Source organism: Haliotis asinina, chromosome 4, assembly GCF_037392515.1.
Source record: "Haliotis asinina isolate JCU_RB_2024 chromosome 4, JCU_Hal_asi_v2, whole genome shotgun sequence".
Classification (NCBI taxonomy): domain Eukaryota; kingdom Metazoa; phylum Mollusca; class Gastropoda; order Lepetellida; family Haliotidae; genus Haliotis; species Haliotis asinina.
In genome coordinates this window covers 26,441,178-26,453,358 of record NC_090283.1, presented here as the reverse complement: position 1 = coordinate 26,453,358, position 12,181 = coordinate 26,441,178, and the positions used below count along the sequence as shown (strand labels likewise).

Here is a 12,181-nt window from a genome sequence, read left to right as displayed (position 1 = left end):
CCGATTCTGAAGACCAATTCTAACCCGGATATTCAACATTAGAACTCTAAATCACAAGATGGCACTCACCCTTCTGTTTCATCCGTGGCAGGAAGTGTTTGGTGAGAAGAAATGGCGCCGTCAGGGTTATTGCAATCATCTGGTTCCACTTCTCCAAGGGGTAGTCTTCGACGGCTCTAACGTACTGAATACCTGGAACATCGCGATGACGTAAACTCAGTTGGAGTGAGTAAGGTTTTACGCCGTTTGGGCAATAATCCAGCAATATCACAGTGAAGGACAGCACAACTGGGCATACCTATGTGGGGAATCGAACCCAGGCCTTCGGCGTGACGAGTGAACGCTTTATTTACTAGACTTACCCTCCGGTTACAGGTGTGAACTTCCCCGATGCAGTTCGAAGCAATATGTGATTGATTATTAGGTTAAAATATCCGGTTATAATAAACAGTCCTGTGTAATAATTGTCCCTGTTCGTTATGGAGCTTCAGAACTGGTCTTCAGCAGCCCATGCATGTCGTAAGAGGCGACAAACAGCATCAGGTGGTCACCAACCGATTCTGAAGCAATATGTGATTGATAAAATGTAATTAAGTTATGAATAAACCTTGTCGAAGATAATAGCCTCTAGCGACAAATATACCATTGAAGTCAGCGAGCATTCCGATCCAGTCGGGTGTGACATCATTCCATGACGGAGTGATTGTAACAGTGGCTGCATGCCCCAAATCGAGTATTCACTGTCACATATTGTTAGATAGTCATGAGCAAAATATTTTAGTCAGTACCTACCGAAGTGTTACCTCGCCTGATTAGCTCTGCAGTCATCGGCTATTATAAAACTTACCTTTGCTGTTTTGATGACATGCCTCTGAGATTGTTAGTTCAACTGCACTGAATTGACGTTATGCCGTTTACGTTTTCAAAACTCTCCTAGGCCTGTGTTCTGATTTCAAGGAATATCGCCGAGATCGTAAGCTCGCCTGTGTTCTGATTTCAAGGAATATCGCTGAAATCGTAAGCTCACCTGCATTGTTAACGAGGATATCAACCCCATCTGGGTGTATATCGCAGACCTTGTCACAGAAGTTTGCTATGGACACAGGGTCAAAGAGGTCAGCAGGAACATAGTCAACTCGACCTTTGTATCTGAAACACGCAGAGTGAGTGAGTGAGTGAGTGAGTGAGTGAGTACTTCAACGTTCCTTTAAACATCATTTTAGTCATATAAACATTTGTCAGTTTAATATGACGGGCGATGGGCGACCCGGGTTCGATTCCCCACATGGGTACAAAGCATGAAGCCCATTTCTGGTGTCTCCTGCCGTGATATTGTTAAAAGCGACATAAAACCCAACTCACTCACTCACTCACTTCATACGGGAGGAAAGCCAGACGTGAAGTAGGCCTTAAACAGTACCACCCAGAGGCACGTGTACGATACTGACAAAACTGCATATACATCAGTGTTAGTGCAGGTAGGAGATGGATGTTTCTAAGCCCATGTCTGAGAGGGAAAATATAGCAATGGTAGCGATGATCAATAATAACAAAGACAACACCTGTTCACGAGGGTGGGTATTTTGGCTAAGAATGGGTCATCGACCACTCGTGCATTTCGGCTGCAGTGACGTCACACGTGGTCAGAGCTAGTGAGTGAGTATAGTTCTATTCTAGAGCATTAGCAGTATTCTAGCAATATCACTGCTGGGGCAACCAGAAACGGGATTCACACGTTGTAGGGAATCAAACCCGGGCTTTAGGTGTGACGAGTGGACGCTTTAACCACGATTCTACCAAACCTCCCCATACCTTGTCAGTCTTGGTGATTTGCTGAAGGTGTGAGCGTCACAACATGTGCCAAAGTTCTGTTGTTTTTCATGTGACAGGGAAATAAGACCAGTAAGTTATGATATACTGAATTCCCATGATATACTGAAGGATATCACCTCATATACACGTCTCTGACAAGCACACAGTCTTCATGTGGAATCTCATTAAGGCCACTTAAAAATATTCTTATTTCTCATCACTTCTTAAAAAATAATAAATAAACAATAATAATGGCTATTTGGATTGCACCTTTTCCACACACTCGCGCATGCTCAAAGCGCTAACACATTATTACCCCGAACAACGCAAGCTGCCTTTGAGGCGTTAGAGGGTAATTAGTCTCACGACATATTTCACCGGGTACCCATTTTCTGCTGTGTGAACAGGGGCAATTTTGAACAAGCTCATTTGGCTGAGGTGAGACCACATGTGTCACATGTGCTTCGTTGTAGGGCAGGAACAAAGTCCTAGAAACCTTCTGGATTCAAGCTGCCAAACACGGTCACCCATCCAAGACAATCCGCGCAGAACGTTTCTAAGCTTCAACTGAGTTGTGACCTGAGCTCTATGCACAGGACCGGTCGGTCAGGCGTAGTTCATTTTTACATTTACTTATTTTCATGTCCATAGTCCCTTAGATTTCTGTGGAAATGCTTACCTTTCTCCGAGAAAAAAAATCAAAACTCAAATTTGTGGAACATACATGTACATTTTGAGATTGAAAGTAGCATTTTCTCTAGTGTAAAAAAACATCAATCAATCAAAATAAAAAATAAAAAAAAAATCTTAGGGCCGGGTCGAATTTTTGGTTCGGGTGGTAATGAGAAGCAAGAATATTTTTTATATATGGTCTAACAGAGAGGGATTTTCAAAATCTGTGTCTAGCCTCACTATAAATACCTCAGTTGCACACCTTACCTGTTACATATGAAGATGTGGTATGATTTACATAGCCACACGCATGTATAAGTATTGCACATAAGCAAATCTACTCGTATGTGCACGGGAATGGGGCTATAGAAATGACGTAAGTTTAGAACGGACTTGGAAAAGTCTCCCGCGTCCCGGAGTATGGCCCCGTTTGTGAGCGTTGCACTGTCGTTGCCTTGGTTACAGTGTACGCCACTTCCTTATGGGTGATCGCTTGCTTTGTGAACATTAGCCCCTTCACGTCACACGTCTTGACAATGATTAAAATTTACGACCCCGTAGTGGATCATGAAACCATGGCGACCTCTATTGTTCTTCATACTATCACTCACTGGTCTGAAGTTTCATACTGATAATTTTACAGTCAGTGGTGATGCAGAGTAGTGAACAGTATTCTTACTTTTTTAAATCCTTCAGGATGGAATCGATGAGCTCTTGGCTGCCCAAACCAGTCAAAATGATCGAACATCCTTTCTCTGCGAGATGACTGGCTATTCCTAGACCAATGCCCGTTGTGGATCCTGTTACCAAGGCAACTTTACCGTCCATGTCTGTCTGTGACGTAACGGATATGTGTGTCTTGTCTTCGGGTGTGCACCTCTGAATGTAGGAACATGCTTGTATGACAGTCGTATATATACAACTCAAGACTTCATTAATTACATAATACAAATGTTTCGTTTTCCTGTTATCGCCCTCAACATCCCAGGGCGTCAGTGGTTTATCGGCAGCCCGCTGGGTGGTTGTGTCATTGTTTCAGAACTGCCGTCAAGTAGGTTGTTATCTTCCATGTGTGTTGACACTGTGACGCAAGGTTAACGCACGTATTGAGTCAAGATATCCAGTGATTGATATCACGAACATCACATTACGTCATTTTGATAACATTACGTGCATTAACCAGGTCAGTGACCCTAACAACATAACCCCGTTAGTCGCCTCTTACGGCGAGTACAGGTTGCTAAGGAACAATATCTTACCTGCGTTCATTACCAGACGTGTTTGATGGTGGATTAACAAACAAGCATTGTTACTAGACTGAAAATCTCCTGTTCGCCCATATTGTTCTGGGGAGGTATAAATATCCACAAACACTGCTTAGAAACTATAGGAAAGTGGCGAAGTGGGCGGGTTAATTGGTATTGAATATGACTAGTAGAGGAGGGAGTCGTCACTTAGTGTGTGTGTGTGGAGGGGTCTCGAAATGTCAGGGGAAAAAAAGGCCACCTCAGGCCTGTTTGTGGTGGTGGAATTTATCCAAAGCTGATTTGCTGATTTTGCAGGTTAAGTGAACAAAACTAAAGGTATTCAATGCATCTAAAATGCTTGTTAAAATATTTTCAGTTATAAAATCTGTACGTCTAGACAATCTCCAACCACTATAAACGCTCTCAACCCAGTTGTACTGCCATTCGTGAGGAATCCTGACATTGATCCTCAAAGAAAGTCACGAAGTCACGTTCAGCCTGTCCTTCGAATTCCACTGTAGCAGAGAAGCACTTGCTGATATATGATTGTTTGAGAGCTATGACAAACCCACTCATGTGAGCTTACTTGGGCTCAGATAACATGCTTTACATTTCTGATACTTGATTTTTTTCCTTTTGTACATAGCGAATGGCTTCGCGTGTCAGCATAGCGCGACATGTACTTTACATGCGCTAAGGAGGAGGGCCGTGCGATAGAGGTTGAAACACGTGCACAGCTGTTGTTTTCGTGTAGATCGAGATTTTTGTTCGCATATTCCCGTTCCCAGGATCTCCCGTTATGCCGTTTCGGATCACGTGACAACATACGTGTTTCTTACTTAAACGATGGACACATTTTTTCGTATATTAACAAACTAAACTGTAAGTTCAGTACTATTAAGATTTTGCTTTTCAAACATTCGTTTTTGATGAAAAATGATTCCACTTCTTAAAGGAGTGTCGCCAGAACACATGTATTTTGATGCGCGAAACGAGTGTCAAATCAGCATGTTCCATTCTCCGGCTTTGAAGAAACGTGATGAGGATAAAAATAGTTTCTAACACTATGTTATGCATAGAGCAATGACTACCTGCACTAACCGTTCCGTTACACCCTAAGTGAATTCCGATATTATCGATCACCTCGTCGCGCCCTACTGATGATAAACCTCTGTCTTCCACTTACCAGCAAGTACTTGAGAGCTGATTTCCACACGGTAGGCTGGTATAGGAGGATTTTCCACTGACACACGTATGTGAAACGGACTTTACCTAAACAGACTAATGGTGCCGTGAATAAGACGCCAGTTATCTTCCTGGGCATAGATTTTCGAAGCTCTCTTTGCGCTAAGATAGTCGTAAGTCAATTTTAATGAATGGCACTCATGACTGTCTTAGCGCTAAGAGAGCTGCGAAAATCTAGGCCCTGGTATGTTAACGACGTCGAGGTGTTCGTCTATGGTAGGGCATGGGATTTACGACTCCTTAGCGCAACGGCCGCTATAAGTCTGGGTTCAAGTCTGGAGGTTAGGATCACCGTAGTTGTGTGTCTGTGTTACGACTACCCTAGCGCAACGACCGCTGTATTAAGGTACGACTGTTACGCGTACGGTAAGGGCGTTACGATCATCCCAGTGCTACGACAGTAATACGTCTTTGTCACGGTAAGGACATTACGATCACCCTAGCGCTACGACGGCCATACGTCTATGTTACGGTAAGAGAGTTACGATCACACTAGTTCTACGACTGTCATACATCTATCTTACGGTAAGAGAGTTACGATCACACTAGCTCTACGACTCTCATACATCTATGTTACGGTTAGAGAGTTACGATCACACTAGCTCTACGTTTGTCATACATCTATGTTACGGTAAGGGAGCTGCGATCACCCTAGCTCTACGACGGCCAAACATCTATGTTACGGCAAGGAAGTTGCGATCTCCTTAGCATTACGACGGCCATACATCTATGTTACGGTAAGGGAGCTGCAATCTCCTTAGCATTACGACGGAAATACATCTATGTTACGGTAAGGAGGTTACGATCACTCTCGCTCTACGACAGCCATACATCTATCTTACGGTAAGGGAATTACGATCACCCTAGCTCTACGACTGTCATACATCTGTGTTATGGTGGGAGAGTTACGATCACATTAGCTCTACGACTGCCATACATCTATGTTGCGGTAAGGGAGTTGCAATCTCCTTAGCATTACGACAGCCATACATCTATCTTACGGCAAGCGAGTTGCGATCTCCTTAGCATTACGACGGCCATACATCTATGTTACGGTAAGGGAGCTGCAATCTCCTTAGCATTACGACGGCCATACATCTATGTTACGGTAAGGGAGCGGCGATCACCCTAGCTCTACGACAGCCATACATCTATGTTAAGTTAAGGAAGTTGCGATCTCCTTAACATTACGGCGGCCATACATCTATGTTATGGTAAGGGAGTTGCAATCTCCTTAGTATTACGACAGCCATACATCTATGTTTCGGTAAGGGAGTTGCGATCACCCTAGCTCTACGACAGCCATACATCTATGTTACGGCAAGGAAGTTGCGATCTCCTTAGCATTACGACTGCCATACATCTATGTTGCGGTAAGGGAGTTGCAATCTCCTTAGCATTACGACGGCCATACATCTATGTTACGGCAAGGAAGTTGCGATCTCCTTAGCATTACGACAGCCATACATCTATGTTGCGGTAAGGGAGTTGCAATCTCCTTAGCATTACGACGGCCATACATCTATGTTATGGTAAGGGAGTTGCGATCTCCTTAGCATTACGACAGCCATACATTTATGTTACGGTAAGGGAATTACGATCACCCTAGCTCTACGACTGTCATACATCTGTGTTACGGTGAGTGAGTTACGATCAACGTAGCGCTTAGATCCCCGTAGCCAAAAATATTCCAGAATATCCGATAACATGAAAGTATCTTTGCCTGGGCTGCAATATGGATACAGACTGGTTGTTTAACGCCGCACTCAGCAATATTCCAGCTACATGACGTCGGTCAGAAAATAATACATGTAGTCTGGACGAGATAATTCACTGATCACCAGCGTGAGCATCGTCCTATGCAACTATGATAGCACATTTGTCAACCATGTCAGCAAGCCTGACCACCTTATATGCCGTTAGCATGAATAACGACAAGCATGGGTTGGTGAAAATCTCTAATCCGGATCTGCATGGGTCGGGCTGCAATATATTTGGTCAACCATTGGACAAGTCTCTGCTCCTCCCGCCGCCACAGAATGGCAGGGAAATTCTAAATTTATTCACTCACTTACAAGCTGTAGACATATCACTGTACTGAATGCATTGAGGTAACTTTATATCAACTAACACTTTAACCGTAATTAGGGGCAAAATCTAATACAAAGACAGTTTTCTACAGCAATCTTATTGCGGAGTCTAGCCCAGTGGTTAAAGCGTTCCTTCGTCACACAAAAATCCCGGGTTCGATTCCCAAGATGGGTAAATTGTTTGAAGCTAATTTCTGGCGTCTCCGGCCGTGATATTTCTGGAATATTGTTAAAAGCGGTGTAAAACCCAACTCACTCACTCACTCACAATGATAACATTTAACGTAATACATGTACAGTGGAAGCTGTCAAAACCGGCACTCACTGGGAATGAAGAAATAATCTGGTTTAGACAATGCGCCGGATTGTAGAGCTGATGATAAATGTTCAAGCCGTGGACGGGGCTGAGATTTTATGCCGGTGTTGACAACTTGTGTCTAGTACCTTTCATGAAAAAAATAAGAAAAAAAACCCCAAAGTATTAGTCACGGCCACATGCATATTCTAAGGATTAAAACCATGTTGGCAGATTATCTCTTAAAAACGTCATTCATGACTGTTAAATGTAAGAAAACCAGATTATTGTCTTGCAGTGCCTGGGTGAATATGTGGAACATATTCATGGACGTTGGGGTCGATAAGCAGATTCTGATCTCGAGTGCCGTACACGTAGGATCCAGCCAGAACTATATATATACTAAGTAAAGAGACAAAGTCCACAATAACACTGAACAAGTTTTAACCATCAGACCTTGACCTTGTGTCTCTGAAACAGACCTTGACCTTGTGTCTCTGAAACAACCATAGATGACTACTGTTATCAGCTGATTTTCGAAGTAGCACAACTTGTGTTTTATCGGATGTGACTTACACATGAAAATGTGCACTTATGAATAATTGCTTGATTGCCGTTTATGAATACAGTAATGCCAAGATTTGCCATAAATGACAACTCCACTATTCTGTTACGACGTTACCGTTCCCTTTATTAGGTATTTAAAGAGGATATTTTTACTCAACATTCATACTCTCTAAACGCTCAGTTCAACAATACAGGCCTAAAGGGATTAGATCTTTGTTTGGTGTTTAATATCACACTCAGCTATGTCCAGATATATGGTGTGTAAACAATTGACCTTGACCAGACAATCCAGTGATCAACAGCATGAATATCGATCTACGCAAATGGAACACGATGACATGTGTCAATCAAGTCAGGGAGTCCAAGTCACCCAGTTCCCTGCATTAGCTGGGGGAGACCAATTCCAACTCTTCCTGGGTGGTACATAAAGTTCTACTGAAACGTCGCATCATAATACAATTTAACTTGCCACCGATTAAACATATTGCCCTTAAATAACACTAAATATTGCTGAGAAAATAGATGTACATCACGATTCTTTCGGATAACTAACTCGGATAACCGTCAAAACGTACCTCAGACGTACACTGCCATACAGCACTTCGTAACACCTTGCAGTGCAGCGTTTGTCACTGAACAGAAGGTGTCGTTGTTACACATAGTGTCTGCGATTCTTCAGTTCTTATCTTATCTCACAACAGCATTCCATGTACCCAGACAACTGTCGGTCTACACCCAAAAAACACGGAATAACTCGTTTCACACATTTGCCTGAATTGCGTAGAACGATGCTCATGCTGTTGATCCCTGGATTGTATGGTCCAGAATCGATTACTTACATACCACACCCATGCGGCGTAAAATGAAACTCACTCACTTGTTTTTTTCTCACAGAAATTTTGATTTCAAGATGATAACAAAATAAGATATACAATACAAACAGATGAAAAATAACACTAATCACCCAAAATTGAATTATAAGAATAGTCTGTTTGTGGTGAAAACGAACCAATGAATATCACTTTAAGCGAAAACGTAAATCAAATAAAGTGAATTTAAGATAGCGTATCCTTATGATTTTAACTTGCGAACTGAAAATTTAAATCTTCGAATTTTATCCAACTTGTATAAAAGTTGTTTAACAAACGATCTCAGTTTCAAATCTCTTGTATTGTTTATTACAAGGGGGTAAGCGCAGCAGCTGGAACAGTGAAACAATCTACGTGTGGTACATGCTGAGTGTTAACTTAAACCAACCCTGCTTGTTCTCGGTGTTTCATTTAGTATGCATACCCCTCGTAATACAAACCAATAATAGCAATTTGAAACTATGATCATTTGTTAAACATCTTTAAACCTTAGTTTAATAAAATTCGGAGATTTGAATTTCCAGTTGGCAAGGTAAAGTTAGGAGGATTCGCAATCTTATTTGGCTTTATCTGATTTCATTTTTTGTTTAATGTGAACTTCATCAGTACGTTTTCATGGCAGATTATATAATCAGATGAAATGTTCATTGAGCAGTTATCCAACCTGCAAATGTTAATTCATGCTTTCATTAGTATTTATGTGGTTCACGTTTTGACAGTATAACTGAAAATATAAAGTTTGCACGGCATACAGCATTTTTATTGGACGAAAGGGCTCTCACGTGACTGCGAAACTGACGTTTAAAAGTGAACGAACGACACATACGATGTTCGTACGTTTTTGTCGAGACTGACGTCGTCATTGGCGGCCTACTTCCACCGTTCTCGGGCTAACCCATGGAAATGATCTACACGAACAAATTCAGGAATGTTGATTGTGATCATTTACTGTAGGGATCCAGGATTGAATAAGTGTTCTGGACCCGGCTGTTCAAAACTCGGTTATCTCAGCCGCCGGTTAACTCCAAACAGCTGGTTAAATCTTTAACACCGGCTTTAGCTTAACGGAACGTTAAATATGTGCCAGACTTGCTTCAGTTAATGCACTGTGGGAAGGGATGGGAGCCGCGTTCGAAATAACTCCTCCGGACTGGAGGACCTGCGCTGGTTGTTACTGTATCGGGTCGGCAGTTTCAAATATTTGCAGGCCCTGGTGGCATCTTTTCCCACAATTCCTTTCCTTTCTTAACGTTCTGGAATCATTCCCGAGCCATCATTCTACGATAACTTACAGTTTCACTTCCTGGTATTTCAGCGCTCTGCGCGTAAAAATGTCAACGTCAGCCTTTATCAAATAAAACCTTCTCTTAGTGCCACTGGCTTCGATTACTGATTTTGTACAAAATGTTTGACACTGTGTACAGTGTAGTCTATTTTGAATTTATTGGATTGACATTAACAAGCTGTGCCTGCAGATTTCATTCAGGACCTGTAGATTTTAAAGCCTGCAGGGGGCAGCAGGCCCTGATAGCCAACTGGCAAACTGGCAAATTAAAGTATTGCAAACGCTGAATGGGCGGAAGGTAGAATAACAGCCAGTCTCTGAAATGAAAATATTTTGCAGGAAAGAGTTTCTACAATGAAATACAATACAATAAAAAGGAGCCCAGAGACTTTCTTCGTTTTCAGAAACTGTGGTAATCTACACTTGCCAAACATTCTAGACTTGCACGGGGTCGATTGCGTATATTTTTCAGGGACTGTATGACAGACTAGTCGGAAAGGAAAATAATGCGTCTCTGGGACTGACATTGTCACATCAGGGTATTGATTTCTATAGCGGCGGGGAACATTTATAAAAATTTTAAGTTAGTGAGTGAGTTTTACGCCGCACTCGGCGATATTCCAGCTATATGGCGGCGGTCTTTAAATAATAGAGTCTGGACCAGACAATCCACTGCATAAGCAACGATCGGCGCAACTTGGAACCGATGACATGTGTCAACCAAGCCAGCAAGTCTGGGAACCTGATCTCGTTAGTCACCTCTTACGACAAGCATGGGCTACTAAACATTAGTATTCTTGAGTCTTTCTCGGGTAATTCATGAAACAAATAGTTAATGAGAACACAGGCTGCAGTCGTATATGTTGACATGATTCACAAGCAAATGACAATATACCGTTATGTATCTCGGAGGTCACTGCAAGTATTTATGGGTGTCCTTCTACCTGTCAACAGAGACATCCGAGTACGCCAGACTCGTTAAGTTATCAAATTATACACTGACGGCGTAATAGCATACACATAGTGGAGATATCACCCGTGGGACTTCGCAAACCAGTGACGTCAACGATCAACCTTGTCCCACAAGACGTTCAAAGGAGGTCTGGCCTCGCAGTTTCATTTACTTTCTTGGGTGACAAACTTGTGGTTGATACCAAGAGCACCACCCACATTGTCAGATATAATACAAGTATGGTCTGATCATTCAACTCCTTTAACAAATGTGCCCTCTGTACTTTAAAGCCGTTTTGAATAATATTTCAGTTATAACACGCCTTATGGACGGGTGAGAGAGTGAGCTCGATCTAACGCCGCTTTGAGGGTTATTTCAGTTATAATAGACCTTTGGGTCGGAGTGAATGAGTTACGTTAAAGCTGCTTTGAAGAGTATTTCAGTTATAAAACGCCATTGGGTCGGAATGAGAGAGTTAGGTTAACGCCGCTTTGAAGAGTATTTCAGTTATAACACTCTTTGTGGTCGGAATGAGTGAGTTAGGTTAACGCCGCTTTGAAGAGTATTTCAGATATAACACTCTCTATGGCCGGAATGAGTGAGTTAGGTTAACGCCGCTTTGAAGAGTATTTCAGTTATAACACTCTCTATGGCCGGAATGAGTGAGTTAGATTAACGCCGCTTTGAAGAGTATTTCAGTTATAACACTCTCTATGGCCGGAATGAGTGAGTTAGGTTAACGCCGCTTTGAAGAGTATTTCAGTTATAACACTCTCTATGGCCGGAATGAGTGAGTTAGGTTAACGCCGCTTTGAAGAGTATTTCAGTTATAACACTCTCTATGGCCGGAATGAGTGGGTTAGGTTAACGCCGCTTTGAAGAGTATTTCAGTTATAACACTCTCTATGGCCGGAATGAGTGAGTTAGGTTAACGCCGCTTTGAAGAGTATTTCAGTTATAACACTCTCTATGGCCGGAATGAGTGGGTTAGGTTAACGCCGCTTTGAAGAGTATTTCAGTTATAACACTCTCTATGACCAGAATGAGTGAGTTAGGTTAACGCCGCTATGAACAGTGCTGAACACTTAAAACAGTTCGGCAGGTGACCGATGTACATGAGCCATATCGCCCTTAACTGTCATAAGGG

General features: G+C 42.3%; 2 protein-coding genes across 5 annotated transcripts in view; both read right to left on the bottom strand.

The window, feature by feature from the left end:
- Positions 1-12,181, bottom strand: part of LOC137281465 (mid1-interacting protein 1A-like) — a 313,728-nt gene that overhangs the window by 121,746 nt on the left and 179,801 nt on the right. The window lies entirely within an intron of this gene.
- Positions 1-12,181, bottom strand: part of LOC137281434 (D-beta-hydroxybutyrate dehydrogenase-like) — a 42,365-nt gene that overhangs the window by 13,344 nt on the left and 16,840 nt on the right. For 2 of the 4 annotated variants that reach the window (XM_067812658.1, XM_067812656.1), the window contains exons 2-4: positions 3,164-3,363; positions 1,028-1,149; positions 70-192 (exon numbers count right to left, since the gene is read on the bottom strand). In XM_067812658.1, the coding sequence (XP_067668759.1) occupies positions 70-192; positions 1,028-1,149; positions 3,164-3,312 (394 nt within the window). In that variant the 5' untranslated portion in view covers positions 3,313-3,363. Of the gene's footprint in view, positions 1-69; positions 193-1,027; positions 1,150-3,163; positions 3,364-8,503; positions 8,566-12,181 lie in introns of those variants that run through there. The other 2 variants (XM_067812657.1, XM_067812659.1) reach the window with 2 other exon arrangements.